Raw genomic sequence first — 22,756 nt, forward strand, 5'->3', positions numbered from 1 at the left:
TCACTTCACCGGAATTGACTTCGCCCCGTGGGAGGGCGAAGTCAATTTTATTATTTTGGATGAACTGGACTTTCGGGCGTAATAAAATTACGGTGAACCAAACAACGGAAGTGGGCAGTTTTCACCGAAAATTACTTCCCCTTCCCACTTCCACCCCACTTTCGCGCAAACAAACAGGCCATTAACGGAGAAGTTAATTGCGACTAGGTGTAACGGAAAATAAAAATAAAAACCACAGGGTGACTAAGCGATCATACATTTGAAATGACATAATACTAAAGTTTTTTTATTTTTTTTTACCTTTTTAAAAAAAATAATGTGTGCGCAAAATGGGGCCCATGCAACATAATTGAGCCTCCCTAATGTAGCATTTCGGTTTGTCATTTGTAATGGAGGATCAAGTGATGATACAATTAAGGAATTAATTATGGGTGAATCAAATCTCCAAAATCAGGAATCTACTAACTTTGACAAGTATTCAAATCATAAGCAATTGTGGAAACTCAAGAATGACAATCTCTTCAGTATGGCAACCACTCCAAATAGAAAATATTTGGATTCAAATATTGTACATTTATAGAATGTAATTATGTAAATATTGTAATCCCAAGAATAACGGGATTATATTTTGTATTCAATAATTGTATATATTGAAAGTTGGTTTTGTGTGTTCTCTATCGAGAACAACAACCATTTTTTACCACTAATTACAATTTCCTTCAATTTGTGCTAGGTTTAAATGGGGCACATCTAATCCTACTTGGCAAATTCAATGCACCTGAACCATAATTTACGAATTATTACCAACCCTATGAACTAAACACAAGGGAATTTATTTACTCATTAACGAATCAAATTTAGGTAAGATTCGTAGTACACCTACTTAATAAATAGAATAGTTGGTTGTTATTCTGAAATATTGCTGCACAGATCAGAAGTTCGAACCCCCATATCTGCTCATATTAGAATATATATAGCTTTATTTTCTAGGACTATCACCCTAGAGGCATGACTAAGCTGTAGACTAAGAGTTATAGAAATCTACAGTTGAGTCAATTCGGCGCAGACACGTGGTACTCCGATATAATTACCTAAAGGAAACTATATTGACGTGCACCAGGAGCATCGGAGGAATTTTTAAATAAAACTGCAGCGCAAATCAAGGGAAGTTACAACAACCGCGAGCGGTTGCAAGCGGTTCTGATCGGTTGAAAGTGGTCCGCAGAATCAGAAATAGTGGCCGATCGTGGAAAGACAATAACTGATCAACAGGGGCGATCTATAAATAGGCCAATAACGCCCTAAAAACAGGTCTTTACCCGTGAGCATAAGACCACTTTTATTTCCTTTTGCAATTTCTTTGCTTTTCTAGGAATAGTCTACTTGTAACTTTTACTTTTCTGCATTTACTGTTTTTCCCTATCAGTAGTTCCTAAGTAGATCAACCGAGTCTGTATGCCATCCGGCACACTCAACCCTTGTATTTTCCCTCAAGCTTAATTTCCAAGGCTTTCGGCTCTTCAAGGAGACCAACTGGTGTGTGTTTCTTCTATTCGGCTCATCTACCGAGTCAAATTTGTAGCTGGTCCGTACATTCGGCTCATTCCAACCGAACCGAATTTTTAATAGAGTTTTCAAACTCGGCTGTTCCAATCCCTCGTCAGCCGAATCGCTTGATCCAGTCGAATGGCGCAAACTTCGAGGGTCACTATCCACAGCCGTTTTTCTTTCTGACACGCTCCCCGAGAAGAATCTTTGACTAGGTCAAGGACCAGGGAATTCGGCACGTAACATCTACATATGAATCGATTGTGTAGTGGTTAAAGCATATAATTGTTATGTTATTACATATAATTGCTTTGATTATACGCTCTATTAGAGCAATATTTAATATTTAAATAATTGCCTTATATATATATATATATATTTGTTTTCCCTTTTTTTGGTCATATAATTGTAATATTTAAAGGAACTTAATCCTCTATTCTAATTAAGCCTTGAAGCATAGCTTACACCCTTGGAGCTTCAATTACATATTTGACCCCAATTGGTTGCGAATCTAAAACTATACTCGAAGCATATTTGGATGTCTGAACAGCGTGCTGATGCATAAACATCTTGTTCAGCATATTTTTCTGATTTATGCTAAAAGCATGCAGCATTTGGTAGATAAAGAGTCTGGTCAAATGCCTAGAACTCATAAGCTCAAATAAATTAATCAGTTTTTGATATGATTATAAACAATTATTATGCTTGATTAGGCTTGGGCCAAAGGTCTCCCGAGTGGAAGATCCAAAAGCTCAACTTAAACAATCAATGCGCAAATTAAATATAGAGAGTTTTTGGTATTTGTCCACTCAAATAAAAATGTTTAAAAGTGGACCAAAAAGTCCTATTTATTAAGGGGATCTTCAACTTTCACAAGTTTTGCCCTCTGCTGTATAGATAATTTTTCAATCCATATGATCTGAAACATTCAATTTCTCATTCCTTTAAAACTGCAGACCAGTCAACTCCCCACCACACGTAAAAACAAAAAAGAATTGGAGCAAAAACATGCAGAATACTAATACTCTTTAACTTTCACTGAAACTATAAAAATTAAATCTTAATCACAATAGCGCACCGAATATTTTTCTATCATATTTTCTCTCATGACTGTATCTAACATATTTAGCCCGCAATCTCATCAAACGGAGCTTAATGCGTACATTTGGATGATCGAATAGATAGAATAAGAGAGAAGAAAACAGAAAAAACATAAGAAGGGGGGGGGGGGGGCTAGTTTTTTTTTTCTTTATTATTTCTATTAAGAAAAACATAAGAAAAGAAAATTTATCTCTCTCTATATNAATACTTTGAGAATAAATGCAAACACTAAAGTACATAATCTAATAATTAATAGCAATTCAATTAACATTCTTGATCTTTGCTTATATTTCTACAATAATTGAATTCGCAATAAATGATCTTCATTTATGTGGTATACAAGTTCTCTCTTACTTCTTTTTTAATTTTTTTCCCCTAAAATTCTCTTTCTACACAATACACACACACAATATATATATATATATATATATATATATATATATATATATATATATATATATATATATATATATATATATATATATATATATGAGCAAAATTACTGTGCTATTAGGGGCACAACAGTTCTTGTGCTCCTAACTTTCTAACTATTTATCAAATTTGATGAATAGTTAGGGTGAAAGAGTAAAGAGAAATTGGATGTCTCAATTTTTCTTCTCTTTGAATTTCTCTCCAATTTATCTTCTCTCTCATCCTAACCACCCATCAAAATTGATGGATGGTTAAAAAATTAGGAGCATAAAAACTGATGTACTCCTAATAACACAATAACCCAACTCTCTATATATATAGAGAAAGAGAGAGTCCGGCTGGGATACTATTAAAGCTGTCCAAAATACCCGATGTACCATACCCGATCTGGACCCTATCCGGACCCTACCTGGACCCAAACTGGACCCGATAATAAATGGATAACACGGGTAAACAAATTTATCCATTAAAGTTTCGGGTATGGGTCTAGATACTTTATACCCATACCCGACTTGGACCCGATCCGAACCCAAACTTCTAATGGGCAGGGTCTGGAAGAGTTTTCAAATCCGGACCTGCAATCGGACTCGAAACCTGGCCCGGTGAAGTACCCAATAGTAAATAAAAAAATGTGAAGTTGAGAGATCAATTTCAATAGGACTTGTAAATGAAGGATCTCCGTACATTTTCATCCTAATGAAAACCCTAGTCTCTTTGTTTACTCTTTTTTTTTTTTTAACTCCTTTTGTTTAATTCTAGCTGTTTACTGCTTGAATCTTCTTTTTGAACGAATTTTATTAGACTGGCTGCAACTAATTAGAACGCGGATTTTTTTATTGTAATAGGTTTATAATTTGTTTAATAAAATTTATAAAAAATAAATGCATACGGGTACCCATACCCGATCTAGACCCGATCCGTTCCCGATCCATATCGGGTTTTAAGCGGGTAGTATACGGATAGTCACTACCCAGACCCGCTCAAATAAACCTGATGGGTATATTATTAACTTAAGTATCCAGAATCGGACCGATTCGAAGTTAAATGGGTAGTGCATAGTTTTTTTTTTGTATCCATTTTTTTTCAGGGTACAGGTATAGTATATCAACTACCCAGATCCGATCCGGTCCACGGACACCTTTAGATACTATCGATAGCACAAAGCATTTGGTGCTATCAAATTTTCCGTCGTTAAATTTAACTCTTAGACTATTTTCACCTGTTAAATTATATTATTAAACCAATAACTCACTCCACCTAAGGAGCAGCCCATATCATCCTAACCGTATTTTTTTTTCATCCGAGGGCCGAAAACTTAATAGTACCAATAGTTTGATGCTATTGATAGCATTCCAGCTCAACTCTCTATATATATATATATTAGCAACAATGCCTGCGGCCGTAACTGTTTTTAATAAAAAAAATTTCCCCCACTTTATATATACAAATATTAACTATTCAGATGATTAAATTTAAATTCAAATGATAACTTATTCTTTATTTTCCCTCTCCTGTTTTGGTTCTTCATCCAAAGGGAGTGTGAAAGATTTCATCTTTTACCCTAAAGCTTCCAAAACAAAAAAAAAAAACCGATTATCACCTTTAACGGCTCCTACAATACTAGATATCTAGCTTGATAATGTGGCGGCGAAAAATACTATTTTTATACCATAAAAGGCTCAAAAAGATTTGAAAATGCTTATAATCTTATTTTTTATACTGAAAAGAGGAGGATTATAACCACTTTCAAACTTTTTAAAATGATGCTTTTAAGGACCACACTACCAAAGTGGGCCTAAGAGCATAGTTGCCATAACAAACGCCCAGAAACAGCTTACTCAGAAGGATATGGCAATGCAAATAACAAAGAACGCACTACCATATGATTCTGCAGGATAGAATCCGAGGCGGCCCCAGCGCGAAATTCACTATTAGCCCAAAGACAATGAGACATTTCAACAGAAGATGTAACAACAACAAACAAGGAAATGAGCCATGTCCATTTTCTTTCTCTTTCAACTTTTTTTTTTTTTCCCTTTATCACTCCTTTTCCTGCTACAGGGAAGCGGAGGTCACAAACTTCCTGTAAGCCCTAAGCAGATCCTGGGCCGAGAACGGGGAGGTCCACTCGTGAGACCCGGGCCCGCCGGCCGCAGCCGACGGATCCGCCGCGAGGCTGCTGCCGCCGTAGACGCTGCTGCCGTTCGCAACCCTCCCACCACCCATGAACATGGTAGACCATGTATCCGAGAGATCCTCGAAATCCATAGACGGCTTTAGTAGCGTGGTGTCTAGGCTCCAATCTATGGAAGTGTAATCGCACCGCATCATCCCGCCGGTGCTCCAATCGACAGGGGTCGGCGAAGGCAAGGACCCGCCATGGCCCCACCCGGTGAACAGCCCGAGCGACGAGGGAGTGCCGAGCGACGATGAAGAAGAAGATGATGATGAAATTTGTGATGTTTTGAAATGGCCCTGGGGGACATATTGATGGGCATTGGCCAAAACATTCAAGCTGGGGTTCGGCAATCCGTGCCCTAGGCCCCCGTTCGGAATCATCATGCTCGGCATCTTCATGTCCAGACCCAACAACCCGTTTGAATGCCAACCACCGGAAGTGGGCGGTGGTGAGGCACTAATGCCGAGGCCTGCCGACTGGTGGCTCTGCCTGGTATTTGTAGACTGGGGACGTTGCATTACAATGACCGGCTCTCTTACTGTTCCAAGTTGCGTATTGTTGGACTTCATTTCGTGGATTGCCATCTTTGCCTGGGTTACCGGAACAGGCAAAGGAGATGATGAAGCCGATGACGGTGTAGAAGTGGGTCCCAACCACCTCTTCTCCATGGGAGCAGCGGCGGCAGCGGCAGCGGCAGCAGCAGCTGCAGCTTGCTGCTGCCTTGCCCAATCTGACTTGAGCTGTGCTCTTCTCAAAGCCTGCGAGTTTTTATTTGCTAGTTCCTGAGGAACAGCAACTACATTTACAGGAGACTTTGTATAGTTGAAATCCCTTTCATCTCTCTTATGTTGCTGTGTGGCAATAGCTAATACCGCAGCACCACCAACCTTCGTTTGAGCTGCTGTTACACCCTTCACTTGAGCACTTGGGTTTGGAACCGGCATAACCACCTTCTTGTTTAAGCTATTAGGATCAGCTGATTCTTCTGGCTTTGTTTGCAGTGACATAGCCTCTGATTCTTGCTTTTGTGCTTTCATGTTCTCTTCGGTTTTTTCCAAATCACCCTCGCAAGCAACTACAACCCTCTCGACCTCTTGCTTGGTGCACTTAAATGTCAACTCCAAATCTGTAATCTTGGCAAGCTCATCAGTAATATCGATTTTCAAATTAGACCCAGACTGTAAATTTGCAGCAACCTGCTTCTTACTCTCCTCTCCTCCGTCAAACAACCACGAAATAGCATCTTCCACACGCCCCTCGGTCTGTATAAGAGCCATGGTCGCCTGCTCCGAGGAGAAGCCCATGGTCACCAGCTGCTGAGAAAGCACTTCAAGTTTCCGCGACATGAGGTAGCTGCTGCAGCGCTCGTGCAACTCCTGGGCCCGCCTCTCCTTTTGGCGCTGGTGTTTCTTCTCGTTCTTCTGACGGATCTTGTCGCGCTTATCAGTGTCACACCCTGGAACAGATTCGACCCGAACACTAGTTGCCGCTGCTGTTGTGGTTGTTGTCGTCGTTGTCTTGTCCTTATGGTCTTCTGACTCGACAGAGCAGCTATCATTGTTGGAAGCCGAATCACACTCCCCTGTGGTGCCAAGCGAGCTTCCAGAATGATCCTCTATTTCATCTATACTTCTGAATCTGCTGTTATTATTTAGCGAGATGACCGGTGGTGTTACATCAAGGGTGTGGAATGTTCCGGATATTGGATTATACGCACTTGTAGGTGCAGCAGTAACACCAATGGGAGGAGCGGATGAGGCTTTCGAAGAAACCTTAGCTTGTTCTTTTGCTGCCCTTGCAGCTGACTTGGATTTGGATTTGGATGCTGGAGACATTTCTCACAGTAATCCACCTGCAATTTAAAGCATGCAAGCCCTTTTTAGAATGTAAAACAATTGAGATATAATTAATCAACAGAAATAATAGGCACTCAATTAATGCAAACATGTACTGTGTATGCAATAGATGAAAATATGCTAATCAACTAGGAAAACACAATAAAAGTACAGCAAAGCCGGAGTAAAATGGAAAGTATCAGCAGCGAACACAATTATAGAAGAACAATCTGCTTGTGTAGGGTGTGTCCCTATTTGTTTCACATCTCAAATTAATTTACGCTAAATTTTCCATTCTACATAGTAATCAACCAGGACCATCTGAAAGTTCTAAATAATTCATAGTTGGTACTTACCAGTCTTAACGTCCAAATTTTGGGAACATTTAATCAAATCAAACTAATCAGAGTCAATAAAATACAATTATTTGTTCAAAACTCAGATGGCAAGGTCTAACCTTCTGTGGGAAATAATATCACAGACTATATAGTTAATTATGATGTATACTCTAGAAATTATGAGTAGCTCACATCAGGCTATCATACCTACATGCGAACTAGTTGTGAGACCAGCAAGCCTATATATATATATATATATATATATATATATATATATATATATATATATATATATATATATATATATATATATATATATATATATATATATATATATATATATATATATATATATATATATATATATATATATATATATATATATATATATATATATATATATGCAGATAAACGACAAGCTATATAAAGGAAATACGAGGACGTCATCTCATAACAGTGAGTAAATCCCTATGCAGCCATTGACAGTCGTGTCCATAGAGTAGTCATGCGAAAAAGGGCGACAATGAAGACCCTGATTGGACTAGCTAATCATAATAAAACATATACATCTTTTGGAATGTCTAAACCATAGTTTGCAAACAAGTTTCTAAGGGGATGAGATTAGTACATGAGATGTGTTTGTACATCATCTTTTGAGTAATTAAGTCATTTAGTAATTAACAACCAATGCTTTCCCAACTTGATACAGATTTAGCTCTTACTAAATCTTCTACATTTTACATGCTTTAGAATGCACAAAAAAAATGCTCAAGTTCATTTTGATAATCTAAACACTACACGGTTGCACACTTTCTTTTAAGGGGCTTAGAAGATCGCTGTCTACATCTTTTGCAGAGTACCGATACTTGCCAATTCGGTAGATAACACTAAATGCTTAATGATTAATGTTTACTCACTTGTAAATTTTCTACATTTTAGATATTCTGAATGGGGTTTACAAACATATGCACTTAAGTGTTCACTAAGTATAAGCATTTGGCACTTTGAACAAGCATTGAGTTTAGAAGATGACAATTATCTATGACAAAAGCTGAAACATGCCATGCACTCAGTTATCTTGTATAGAAGAGTAGCATAGCACATAAAAAGAAGTTGCGCTTAGCTAGGCCAAATTAACATCTACATACTTCCCCATTTCTGACCAAATATATCAATGCTAATCGATATGAATGTTTATTGAATATTATAGATGCCATCCTAATCACATCCTGAAGACAGACAATAACACAGGATATTATAGATGCCATCCAAAGAAAAAGAGCAACTGCCCAGAGAATAAAACAATATCCATTTCAACCAAGCCTCTTCTCTTTATATGTGCTAGCCTACAGCATAGCAGAAATTTGAAAATTACCATGTAAAGACCAACAAGATCCCATAAACAGATATAGCTTAACAGCTATTCTCCATAAATTGATGCAGCTTACTGACTTGCCTAAACAAAGCAAAATCAATAAAAAGCAAATAACCAACAATCTGGAGCCCATTTCCTGGTACAGCACTACCTACTGCCTGTCACTCTGAGGCAATGCTCCTAGAAGCAGCATTCCAAAAAAATCCTCTAGATATGAAGATTCCCCAGGATATGAAGATCGACAGGAACATGTTTTCATCATTAAGAAAGAAAAGAAAATAAGCTCCATTATTGCTCTTTCTCAACGTCTATGGAAATCTTTATCCTCCAACAGGTAAGAATCGGTAAGTTCCATCTATCACCTATTTTGTGCATGGAGCAAACTATACTAGGTCACACTTTCATCAAAATATCACTTTCGAATTAAAACCATTATTCACATGCATTTTCTACAATCTAGTGCATTTGCATGCATTCCATAAAAGCCAGTCATTTGCAAGACCACCAGCGTCCATCAGCAAATACATAATTATAAGTCAGCCTAGATACGGAGGCTTCATAAACCATCTAAAGCAAAGAGAACTTTGTGAAATATAGAGCATGTCAGCACTTAGCATATGCATTTGACATCATATACGGGCAAGACTATCATGAAATAACGTACTAAAGCACAATTAGCTTTACACCTTTTTAACTGATAAAATTCTACAACAACAGGAGGCCAAGAAAGGTCATATGCATTGATACATGTTTGTATCTTAACATCTAGCTACTCGACGAAAATTACCCTCCGTATAAACGTACAGAGGGATACAATAGAACACACTTATCTCGCAAGGGTCCAAAAATGCATAGTGAAGCATCCAAGCTTCTGTTTCTCACCACCTCCCACACTTTGTTCTCTAACTTGGATGATCAAATGAATCATTAATAGCTAAAGCTTACTACCAAGGAAACATACGCAGCAAAACTTACCGCACATCTACACCACCTAAATAATTAGCAAATCTCAAGGATAGCCAAAGGACCAACCTACACCAGCAAACAGATCATTACACACAATAACATCATTCGCATTAAGTTGCCCCTTACCAAAAGAACAACAATAGCACACAAAATCCAAGAAGCTGACCAGTACTAAACCAAAAAAACCCGAATCCCCAATGAAAACTAGCCAATCCCAGTATCCAACATCACAATTTTCTCTCCTTCCACAAACACCTACAGATCCACCAACCTAGGCAGCCAAGGAACCAATAAACCAGCTAAATCCCTCGTCCAAACAATCATTTACCACATCGAGCACAACAGCCATCAAATTACCAACCTCTCCCACTAGAACCCCAAATTTCCAACGAGATCGTCCAGCCCCAGTACACGTAGCCCCAAATCAAAACCCTAGAATCGAATCCCCAAACAGATCCACGCTACGGCAATCAAACACGCAAAACAACACGCCAAACCACACGCAGATCACGAAATCAACATCCAAAGCAACCGAAATAAGCAATCCGCGCGAGAGAGCTCCGGGAACAACGAGAGATCGCGGGATCGAAGCGGAGAGGAGCGGCGATCGATCCGAGGGCTCACCTGCGGACGGGGCGAATCACGTTGACGAGGGGCGGCGGCGGCGGCGGCGGCGGTGGCGGCAGAGGCAGAGGGGGGCAGGGGAACGGTAGATTCGGGGGGAAGCAATCGGGGGAGCGAATTAGGGTTTTTGCGTTGGGTCTGGGGAGGAAATGGTAGGGACGAAGAGGGGAACGAAGCGACGCCGATCTCTCTCTCTCTCTCTCTCTATGTCCCCCTTTTCTTTTTTTTTATGTATATATATATTTTTTCTTTTTTCTCTGTTTCGATGCATCTACGGCTCTCTCCGCACGGACGCCAAACGGTTATTACTTGCAGTTAGGAGAAAGGTTGGAGTCCGAAAGTGCCGCGTGTCCGATTTTTATTATTTACAAAAAAATATAAATATTATGAGTCCGGCTACATACTATACTATCGATAGTACCAAACACTTAGTGTTACCAAATTTTCTTAGATTTAATTTTTTGACTATTTTCATCTTTAGATTATATTATTCAACCAATAATTTACTCATCTCTAGTAGGCCCACATCAACCTAACCGTATATTTTTTCATCCAAAAACCGAAAATCTAAAAGCACCGATAGCTTGGTGCTATTGATAGTATTCCAGTCTAGTTCAAATATTATATAAAATTCATAGAAAATTTGATTTAGTAAAATGAGTTGAGCCTCTTGGCCTTTAAAAGTACATAAGCATTTATATTTATAATTTTTAGCCATCGAATTATTTTAAGACCTGTATATCATTTTTAACGGTATGTTTCAATAGGCCTTTTTTACTTGTGCTGATGCTGTAAAAATCTTGAGATGATATGATGGCTACAAAATCATAAGTACATTGAGCTTTTATGCTTTAAATAAAAAAGCGCGGGAGCTCAATCTCGATAAAAATATATTAAGCTTACCACAACCATTACCTATTATAATCTTATGATCTTATTATGAGACAACCGTTATGCTCTAAAAGTTTAATATATCTTTGTATTTAATATTCTCGAGACTTTTTTTTGCAAGGCTCATTACGTGAACTTAAATTAGATAGAAAAAAATTAATAATACTAGGAGTCTGATATGACTCAAATATAGAATCTCCTGTTCTAATACTATATAAAATAGCCGTTGTACTCAAAAACTTTAAACTGTTAGAAAATATGGTTTATATTTTTTTATATTTAACAGTTACTATCTAACTTTTAAAACTTTTGATTTTACTATCTAATCTTTTAATTTATTTGATCCGAGTCGGTTTGTGATCCTTCAACTTTTATCTTTACGATTTGATTAATATATTTTGTGTAATTTACTTAACTATGAATTTATTAAATCAAATAATTAGTTTAAATTTTATATCCAAAGCCATTGAATTACTCCAATCAAACAAATTAAAACGGTGCCTACATAAAATTAAAATTTTTAAAAATCAAATAGTCGAATCAAAATGATCTCTAGTTCACATAAGTTTTATACATTTTTATTATTTGATATATTTGCTTGGTTAAATGTAAACATCTTATTCCGCACATATTTTTTTATTCACTCAAAATAATATGCTTTATTACACTATTAAGTGGGATCTGTTTACTTCATTTACCTATAATTAATTTTATATTGAAAATAACTTTAAGTAGAATTGAAGTTTTGTTTAGTTGATAAAAAAATCAGTGGCCTAGAAGTTGTAATTATCCAAATTTTTTGTTTAGTTTACCGAAAATTTTTAAATTAGGTCACGAGAGAGTGAAAGAAAGTTACAAGGTTAATTTTATTATTCTTCTATTTTTTTTCATAATTGATTTTGCCAAAATTAAATTACATAAAATTAGTGAAAAAGCAGTCGAAAATAATTTGATAGAAATTCTTAATAAATCTGTTTTGAAGATTAATTTTTCCTTTTTTTTATAATTCTCTTTAACCACTGAGTCTTGATAGAATTGTTAACTTTTATCTAAAATAATAGATTTATTAATAATAGTTTAAATATCGGTCAAAAAATGATAATTTAACAATGTTTTTGTAAAATTAAATAAGTATGGTCAGCAAATGAAAATAAATCTCAAGTGCATTGTAAGATTGATTAAAAACTACAATAACCCTTTCATTTACTATATTATATATATATATAATAATAATAATATAGTAAATAAAAATAACGCCAGAGTGTAATCAAGCCAAAAATATAATAATTAGTTAATTGAAAAAATAAAAGTAATTTTATTTCTTGCTTGCTTATAGAAAGATATTTCCTTTTAAGGATAAAATTTGTAGAAAAATTCAATAATTTGATTGGATACGTGTAAACATCTTATATCCAGCATATTTTTTATTTATACTAAAAAAGTTCACGATAATTGGTTAATGAAGCATAATATATATATAGAGAGAGAGAGAGTATGTTTCATGTGTTTTCCAAACTATGAATGTTTTTGTTCTTTTAAATTATTTTTAATGTTGGGACATACGATTCGATTCGATGATCGACTATATTAGGCATAACTTATATTTCTAGAACCGTCTAGAAATAAAATTTTATAATTTTTTAACCTTATTTATCAAATAATCGGTCTAAAAAATAACTATTTTAATGATTAACGTGACAAATTTGCAAGTTCAAGGCATTAAACAATTGAAATTGGGTGGTTGTTTTTCTAAAAAAATATAATTACCATCACGAGCAAGATTAATAGTTCCGATTTAAAATTTAAGTCACTATTTTTTATAGAATTTTATTTTTAACCGTTCATTTTGAGATTATTAGTTTACCAAGTAAACGAAATCAAAAAAATATAAAATTTAGTTTTTAGAAAGTTATAATTATAAAATTATAAAATTATAAAATCGGATATTGACAAGAAAGTTTTTCTAAAGAAAAAATAATTCAAGGACCGATTGAAATTTAAAAATTTAAGGACCAAATTTTGCTCAAAGGAATTAAAATGTCAAATTTAAAATGAAAAGGACCAAATTGACATTTTGCGCAAAGTTGGAGGACTCGTAGTTTAATCTACCGTAATTTTGTTTGAGTTTGCTTACATTCTACTCGTTACTCCCTCTTCCTCTTCGTCGTCTCCGTTAGCGAAACCCTAATCGATTCTCTCGGCCACCTCAAACCCCTCCTCTCTCTCCGGCGGCGGCGGCGGCAGCGGCGGAGGGAGCTCCGACCGCGGCGGAGCCATGGCGGGGGAGCGCGGGGAGGAGGGCGGGGAGGAGGGCGATCCCAATCTTAAGAAGAGGGCACACGCGGCGAGATCTCGCCTCATCGTACGCCTTGGCGCGTTCCTCGTCTCCCACAGCGCGCTTGTTAGGTGCCTCATCATCTCTTCCTCTTCCTCCTTTTGAATCTGATGCAGCAAAAATGTAGCGTGATTTGAAACAGATTCATCGAATTCTACTTTTTTTTTTGTTTAATTTGAACTTTTGTACTTAGTTAAATTGAGATTTTCGGTCAATATAATGGCTTCGTTAGCTGTTGGATGTTAATTGTTGCAGTTTCATTTGCTAAAAAGTGATTAAAGTCAGAAATTTAATGGAGATACTGTTGAATTTAGTAAATTCTCTAATTTAATTGACTAAAATCACCCAAACAAATTAACAAAAAAAACTTGGAGGGGTATCAATTGAGGGGGCCATTCCAAAATGGCATATAGTTGAGGAGGTTACCATTCAAGTTTTACTATTTATTTTTGGTTTTTTTTTTCTTTGGTTTATTTTGGCGTTGTTGTTGCTTATAATGATCTAACTGACCAGTGTGGTGTGCTGTGTCGCGGGGTTTATCACTCTCTTCCTCCTCCCTGTCCTTGCGAAGCATACGTATATCTCCGAGAACGCTCTCATGCCAGGTTAGCTCTCATTATTTGCTCTTCAATCCAATTTGATCACTCACACTTTGTTTTTGATAATTGGACAATGGTTGCTTGTATCATGCAACATAAATTGCTTCATCGATATCTCCTATTGTAATAAATTGGACAAAATTTTGTAGTAAGTTTCGCGAAAGAACTTTTTATTGAGCTTCAAATGGTTTAAGTTCTACAATGTATCCTTATCTGGCTTGAGCTCTAATGTCATTTTAGGGCCTTTTGTCTCGCTTTCCGCTTTAAAAGCTTGTCAACATATTTTTTGATTTGGTTTTTTTTTTTTTTTTTTTCCCTTTTTATGTGTGTGGGTGGGGGGCATGGTATGTTGATGACGTAAGTGATTGGAATCTGAAGATAATAATAGAGAAATGAAGGGTTTTTTTTTATAGGTAATGTTGGACAGTGAATTAGAATTACTTTCCAAGTGCTTGTTTGATTGGAGCTACACGAGCCCAACGTGATTTTCGAATGTTGATCTTGCATTTTGTTAGTTTTTAGGTCCTATTTGATTCGTGGTGTTAGAACCAACTCATTATATAGGATATGAGAAATGGTATCAAGCTTTCCAATTATCAAAGAAGTAATATCTGTTCAGTACCCTTATTCCTCATATTTGGTTCCTTACCTAAAATATAATCCCTCCTTGCCTAAAATATAACCCCTATTGCAATTCATATCTTTAGGTGTAGTGTAGGTAAGGGCATTATGAACAACCACATTGTGGAAAATTTATGAAACCTGCATACCTCTTCGTTGGAGAGAAAAGGATAGAAAATAAGAGGACATATATATATATATATATATATATATGTTATCCTTATAGAAAATAATTTGTTTCTTTATACCTAATCTGGTAGTGCAAGCATAACATTATTTCCCCAAAATAACATTAGGAAAGAAGATATATGAATAATGCTTGCAATTCTTATGTAGCTCTCATAAAGAATGATTCTAGAAAGTTTATGCAGCTATAGGAGTGTTGACACATTTCTTCCTCAGTAAAACATGCAATGGAATTGTGACTTGATTTTTTTTCTTTCTTTTTTTCTTTTTTTTCACTTCACAAAATTTTAGTCTACTAGTCTTCAAGCTTAATATGATGGTTTAGGACTAAGTATTTCTTGATGGCCATCTTATATACATGCAGTGGTGAATTAATATCAAGTGACAACCTTCTGTTAACAGGTTCGGCAAATCCGTTGTTTTCTTCTCAGGATGTCAATGAAGCTAACAGATTTATTAAGGGTATAATTCACAAGAGAATCGAGAAAGAAGAGGCAGGCATGTATGTTACTTGTACCTCTGTTTTTCCTTTGCATGTTCACCAATATTATTATGGGATAGCAATCTTCTGATCAGCATTATTTTCTTCCCTCTTTTCCTAGATTCTTTTTTTTTTTTTGGTAGTTTGCTTGTTTCACTATGTGGTGATTCATGCTTATGTTCCAGCATCTTTAAAAGATATAAAATAGGAAAAAGAGAAAAGGTGCTTAACTCGTGAGTCTTAATAGCTACATGCTATGAAACTCTGAAGGTTTAATTATGTAATCATTATCCGTACAGGCACAGTCCAGTACTCCGGTGGCATAATTTTTTCGAGCTTGTCCCAAGCTTGGAAGAAAAAAATGCTTTTGTTCAGAAAACTCATAGCAGGACTCCTCATTAGAGAAAAGAGTTAATATTAGATAATCACAGTTGTATTCAATGACACTTGAAATATGGACACTGATTATAATAAGAAAAAGTTAATATTAGCATTCAGCTAAGGAACTAGAAAGATTAACTTGTGAGATACTTGCAATATTCTTATAACTTTTCACTCATTTGTTTATATTGATTTTTAATTCGGTATTTCAACCTTTGTTAATGAGCTGATCTGGTTATTTGGTTAATGGTGAAATTTTGCAGTGACTATTTCTCCGGCACTTAGTTTTATAGTTCGTTCTGTGACCTTTTTTTAGGGTTCTATTTCACGTGTTTCCTATAATGATCACGTATTTTGTGAATTTACAGAGAATTGCAGAAATTCATAGGCCAAAGTATAGCTGATGTGGGAGCCGAAGTCCATTACCACAAGTTCTCGCCTCACACCAATCATTTTAATCCGCTGCATTTTTTCTCTTCCACATCAAATACTGCAAGAATCGACACAAACAACAGCTGCGCGTCCTTTGGTGTGAATACTGTTGGCATTATTAGAGCTCCTCGTGGTGATGGAAAAGAGGCAATTGTATTGGTGAGTCCTTACAATTCACAAAATATGGAATATAATGAAGCTTTATCACTTGGCCTTGCTTTCTCCGTCTTCTCCCTCCTTAGCAAAGTTACATGGCTCGCAAAGGATATAGTGTGGCTAGCAGCTGATTCACGCTTTGGAGAGTACAATTCCGTGTCCTCTTGGTTAAATGACTACCATAATCCTATCTTTTCACGTGATTCAGGGAATTTAGATAGCATTAGCAACGATTGTCATCACTGGAATGAAATTAGAATACAAGGGGCAAATTCTAATTTTTTCAAACGAGCTGGAACTATGGCTGCCGCACTTGTATTCAAGGTAATGGAAAAGAAGGAAAAGGGAGACAGAGATTGCCTTACTATGTATGCAGAGGCATCTAATGGTCAAATGCCAAACTTAGACCTTCTCAACATTGTCCATTATTTGGCGGTTCATAGACAAGGTTTACGTGTGAAAATTGAGACGATGGGTTCTTTACTAAACTCTGCATGGGTTAAGTTTACTGGTGAAATACTTGAAGGAGTTAGCAGATTGTCTAAAAGCTTAAATCCACAATGGAAATTTGATGTCACAACTGCTGATTATGTTGAGGGAGCTGCTACACTTGCGAGCTCTATGTATTATCAGGTAATTGGGTTTTTATCTGGTAAATACTATGGCTCGAGTGAAATTTTTTTGGTTCCTTTGATAAGTATGTATCTTTTTTCTTTTTTGTGTTGTTGTTCATTGCAGGCGCTTGGAGTTCCCACCGGGTCGCATGGTGCTTTTCGCGACTACCAAATTGATGCAGTTACTCTAGAATTTTTGCCGAGATTTTATCTGAGAAATGAGAATGCTCAATCTACGTTTCTTTTGAGGAGTGGGAGGTTGGTGATATTAACTTTAATTTCGTATGATTTATCTGCAATAAAGCTTTATATTTTGGAATTATGAATTAGAATCATATCCTACTTATCTAACACATTTCAAAGAAATAAGGTATTCAAGTTTCACTGATGAAGTGCTTTTAAAATATTGAATGTCTATCAACACATATCACTAAAATGTATTTTGCATATTCAGTAGTTGATCTGCTTTTCTCAGTTTACTAGGTCCTTTTTCTCATCTTAACTAGGATTCTGCTAAAAAAATAAAAAAACCAATTGATAGATGTCTTCTTTTACCTCTACCCACGAGTCTGTTTTAAAAGTGGTAGAACTGGACTTTCCCTTTAACTACATTGACTTCAAATGGCTAGTCTAACCCTGTTATATTCTAAAACTTATCATGGTGAAACTTATTGTATGTTTTGGACTTGTCCAAGCTATGATCTGATGCATTTAAATTGTAGGGGTCGCATGAAAAGAGTAATGATTAATTTCTGTATGTAGTGCTAGATATTGCTGTTCAAGTTGTATAGGTGCAATATTCCGTTCTCAGAATTCTAACTTTACTCACACCCGTGAAATATATTTCTAATGCAGGTTAATTGAAGGAGTCGTGCGATCAGTGAACAATCTCCTCGAGAAGTTCCACCAATCCTTTTTCCTATACTTCTTAACAGCTCCCAACAAATTTGTCTCGGTTGGCGTATATATGATTGCATTTGCACTGCTTGTAGCACCTCTTCCGATAGTTGCTGCTGCACTCTTTGCTCGTGCAAAAGCCAATGAAATTACAACAGATGATTGTGCCGAAAAATGCACTCCTATTGACACCAAGGAGTCGGAGATTGCTACTGGGTCGTGGAAATGGCTTCAAGCTGCAAAAGTGCTTCTAATGATCCACTCATGGGCCGTGATCGTCTCACTGCTACCTTATTACATCTCTCACATGATCAACTTGAACTCGACAATGAGCATGCTGACTTGGGTTTCTCTCTCCATCTCCACTCTGCCCTTTCTCTACGCACTTTTTGGTTCCCCATTCTCTCTCAACGTTGAATGGGAGCTTCTGAAGGCTGTCATGGTCGCTACTATTTCTATCGGTTTGGGCCTCATGTCTATCATCAATTTCTCCACTGCTCAGATTGGCGCGATGCTGCTTGTTCCTATGAGCTTATTAGTCCATCCATTGAAGGCTAAAATGAACGTAAACGCGCTTCTTCGAGCAGCACTTTTGACTTGTAACATAGCTTTCGCCTTTCTGGGTTTCCCTCCGGTTGCATTGCTCGTAGCGAAAGGTTTGTCCGAGGGATTCGGAAAGTTATCCATTGGAGACTTTTGGGAGTGGATGGAGTTCCTTTGGGAATGGAACAGCGCGACTTACCTCTACTTACTTTGGGTTCAGCTCCCCTGTTGGCTTCTATGCATTCATATTCTACTGCATCCTTGTAGTCGAGGCGACTCGAGACATAAACAGTAGATAGTTTCAATTCTCGCAGCGGTTATTATGGAAATGTTTTAGTTGGATAAGAATGTTTTATTATGTTAACCAGGTTGTAACACACTTTTCGGGGTTGCACTTTTTTAAAACACATTTGCATTTTGCGCGAGTCAAATGTAAATGGAAACTGATCGAGTACGAAAAAAATTGTAACACTGCAGAATTTTGGGTTGATTTATATTTGCTTTTTACATTTGACATATATGAGTCGTTGCTCAAATAGAATGTAGTTCAGTAGAATCATAGTTGTTGTTTTCATCTGGTACAAATTGTATCGAGACCCCTTGAACAATAGCTCATTACGAAATAAATCCCCAAGCTTTGTTATTTTGTTTTATTTTATTTTTCAATTGGACCTCGTGAACTTTTGTTTTGATTGAGTTATCCTCAATACATGAAAATAGAAAGTTTGCTAAAATTAATAGTTCTCTTAGCTACGGTGCATTAATTGTTAATTAAAACTATAGTTTGGCCTAAAAAAATTGAGCAAAAATTAAACAAAAAATTGAGCAAAATTGTTTAATTTAGTGAAATTAGTATTAGACTTGGTGAAATTCTGAAGTCATATGATGAAAATTGTTGGAAAAAATCTCACTAATTTTTTAGTAAAAATTGTATTCTTTTGCAAACATTTTAAAACACAAAGGTTAAATAAGTATTTAAAACGCATGCAAGAATCAACAAGTAAATATTATAAAGAAGAGAACAGATGAGGCCTGTGAATCGAGGTATTCTAAGTATTGTTCTCGAAGCGAGATTATCCCTCCACGTGCAAGGTTACGACAATCACTCCTAACGATACAACAACCACTGTTCACTCTATCGGTATGTTTTCAGGGTGGTGCAACACGAACCTAATAAGCTTTCAGAGATCCATAAAGCCCAGTATAAAAGAGAGGAAGAAGCTTTTTGCAAATTTCAGGGTAAAACATAAATCACCCAAGTGCAGGCCAAGATAAGGCAAGATCTGGATAAGTGAATCGGGTAGCCTGGACCGTGCCCCGACCCGGCCTTGCTCGTGCTCATGCTCGTGCGCCCGTGTTTAATTAAGAGACTCTCGTATTCTCCCAAGTAATTAACTTGAGAATGAAAGAATATATGAAATACAACCAAAAGTTTTTAGTTTATAATATGGGACTAATCCTTATATATAGAAATTTAAACACGGGCTCTCAGGCAAGGCTCATAGAATAATGGGCTGTTCAGAAAGCTCATGGGCTAAAATAAAATTTTAAATCACTAAATTTAAATTAATTCTAATAAAAATAACTTAAATCAAAGTAAACAGAAGGAAAAAAAAAAAAAGAGGGAGGAATTAAAAAGAAAAGGGGGGTGTATTCAAATTGAGTGGTTCTGTATAAATTTTCTCCTTTTAGCTTCCTTCTAAGCAAAACGAAGCTCAAGCCATAATCTAAATCAGAATCTAATTTGCTAAACGTAATCTATAATATCTGAAAGAAGTATAAATTGGGAATTGAATGGCAAACAAAATGATCTGTTCCCTCTTGCTTTACTAGTGAAATACCCGCGCGATGCTGCGGATTTAAAATTTTTTTTAATAAATTTTAGTTTTTTATATTTTTAAATAATTTTATAAGTCTAATTATTAATTAAATAAAAGTTATATAAAAATAATTTAATGGTTAATTTTATTTAAATAAAATTTATTAAAATGACAACTTATTTTATAAAGATTTATGCGGACAAAGATTTGTGATGAATATATCAAAATAATTTAAAAAAAATAAATAGAAGGGAAAAAAATAATGGAAGAATTTGTTTAATAAAATTAATTATATATATTCACACACGCACTATATTTCTAAAATCTTACTCCTCGAATTTAAATTATGTATTTTTTTATACATCGATCAAATTAGATTTTATTATGCGATTTATTATGTGTATTATTAATAATATTAATTAATTATATTATATACAATGAATTTATTAATATAATTAATTAATTAATTTCATAGAGTTTAGAGATTTAAAATTTTAAAATTTGAAGTTTAAAATTTAAAAATAAATATTATAAATTAAATTTGAAATTTAAAATTTAAATTTTGAAAGTATCAAAATTTTAAATTTTGAAAGTATCAAAATTTTAAATTTTGATATATATATATATAGAGAGAGAGAGAGAGAGTAAAGGAGGGTTTGTGGGGGACACGTGTCATACCAAGGTCCTCCCAAACCCTCCTTTAATGTAGAAAAAAAAAGAAAAAATAGAAATAGATGTTGTGGTGCCATTATTTGCACTCTTTTTAGAGATGAATCTTAGGGTGCGTTTGGTTCGCATTATAAAAGATTACTAGGAATAAAAGATATCCGAGAATCTTATTATTATTCATCCTATTACTAAGAATGTGGAATTCCTGTGTTTGGTTCACACAGTAATATTAATTAGCCATGTTATTTAATATTACAAAAATTATACAATTTATTTATTTATTTATTTAATTAATTTTAGATAATGTTACCAAAAGTTTCAACATCTTTTTAGAAAAAAGGGAGAGAGAGTATAAGTTAGAGAGAGAGAGCATAATTAAAAAAATAGAAAGAAAAATATAGTCGAAATTAGAGGGAGTGAGAGAGTTGAAATTTTAGAAAGAGAGAGAGAGAGAGAAAGCTTAGTTTAGAGAGAGAAAAAAAAGTTGAATTTTAGAGAGAAAAATAAGTTTAGAGAGAGATATAAGGTTAGAGTGTAAAGAAAAATAATATCAATTAGCCGGCGGGTAGGAAGAAAGAAAGAGATTAGACATATTATGATTATCCCAATCCATTAATATGAGGATACCCACCCTCCCTCAAGGGAATGAGATTAGTACTTTGGGGTGAATCTTATTCCCAAGTGAATCCAATATTACCAACTAGATTACTTAGTGCGTTTAGCCAAACACCGTCATATTTTTTTATTCCCATTGGATTACTAGGAATCTTTAAAAGATAGCGCGAACCAAACACACCCTTAAATCTAAGGCTTTACCATTTATGACAAGAGATAATATAATAGTGAGTGAAATGTCACGTCACAATTATATCAGCATTTCGTCAAATTTTTTGGACAAAACTTGACAATGAAACTTGGTTACAATAATTACAAAAAAAAAAAAAAAAAAACCTTGTAGTAAAATGAATGAAAGTTCAGAAACAGTTTAGGGACTGTCACATTTTTTTGAAGATCTACATACCTACGAGAATCCATTACGAAATCATCTTTTTATACACTTAATTACAATTTTCAGACCTCAAACTATATGGCGCATGATATTTTAATTCTCAAATTTTTTATTAGATGTAATTTTTTTCTCAAGCTTTCCGAATTATTATAATTAAGTTTTACAATACAATTTAATTGACTAAATATTAATATAATAGTGAAGTGATGTAGCATCTTATCTATTGTCGTATCGTCCATATCAATATTTAGTTAATTAAATTAGATAATATGACTTAAATAAAATAATTTATACATCGAGACAGAAATTATAATAAATTAAAGTTTGAGAACAAAAATGGCAGTGCCTCATAATTTGAGGATCAAAAGTGTAATTTAGCCATTTTTATAATTAATAACAATTCAACCACCCAAATTATTAACACATAAATAGCAAACTCTCCCACCAACCACCCAACAATCACAAAGCCATTTTGACTTGACCAAATGCTAATAAAAATAAGGGAAAACTTCAAAAAACCCCCCTGTGGTTTCGTGCATTCTCACTTTAGTACCCTGTGGTTTAAAACGTATCAATTTGCCCCCCTGTGGTTTCATTTTTATCTTTTCGGAAGCTTTTTCGTTAATATTTCGTTAAATTATATACAAAAAACTTTAGATAACCATCTATATTTATCGAATATTCACTTTAGTATCCTTTAATTTTAACTTTGTCACTGATTTAA

General features: G+C 35.2%; 2 protein-coding genes across 2 annotated transcripts; one reads left to right on the plus strand and one right to left on the minus strand.

The window, feature by feature from the left end:
• On the minus strand, window positions 4,943-10,616 carry LOC109720452. The gene is made up of 2 exons (XM_020247577.1): window positions 10,399-10,616; window positions 4,943-7,112 (listed from the first exon to the last, which is right to left on the minus strand). Exon 2 carries the CDS (start codon window positions 7,093-7,095, stop codon window positions 5,137-5,139), a length of 1,959 nt encoding a protein of 652 aa, XP_020103166.1. The 5' UTR covers window positions 7,096-7,112; window positions 10,399-10,616; the 3' UTR covers window positions 4,943-5,136.
• LOC109720501 (glycosylphosphatidylinositol anchor attachment 1 protein) lies at window positions 13,429-19,052 on the plus strand. The gene is made up of 6 exons (XM_020247662.1): window positions 13,429-13,695; window positions 14,138-14,229; window positions 15,433-15,532; window positions 16,261-17,113; window positions 17,219-17,352; window positions 17,950-19,052. Exons 1-6 carry the CDS (start codon window positions 13,565-13,567, stop codon window positions 18,827-18,829), a joined length of 2,190 nt encoding a protein of 729 aa, XP_020103251.1. The 5' UTR covers window positions 13,429-13,564; the 3' UTR covers window positions 18,830-19,052.

Source organism: Ananas comosus, linkage group 14, assembly GCF_001540865.1.
Source record: "Ananas comosus cultivar F153 linkage group 14, ASM154086v1, whole genome shotgun sequence".
NCBI classification, from domain to species: domain Eukaryota; kingdom Viridiplantae; phylum Streptophyta; class Magnoliopsida; order Poales; family Bromeliaceae; genus Ananas; species Ananas comosus.

Excerpts from the sequence above, each read along its gene's own strand:
- LOC109720452 (XM_020247577.1), bottom strand. The coding sequence starts at position 7,095 with ATGTCTCCAGCATCCAAATCCAAATCCAAGTCAGCTGCAAGGGCAGCA.
- LOC109720501 (XM_020247662.1), top strand. The coding sequence starts at position 13,565 with ATGGCGGGGGAGCGCGGGGAGGAGGGCGGGGAGGAGGGCGATCCCAAT. Across the intron at positions 13,696-14,137 it reads TCCCACAGCGCGCTTGTTAG|TGTGGTGTGCTGTGTCGCGG; the intron begins GTGCCTCATCAT and ends CTAACTGACCAG. Across the intron at positions 15,533-16,260 it reads GAGAAAGAAGAGGCAGGCAT|AGAATTGCAGAAATTCATAG; the intron begins GTATGTTACTTG and ends GTGAATTTACAG.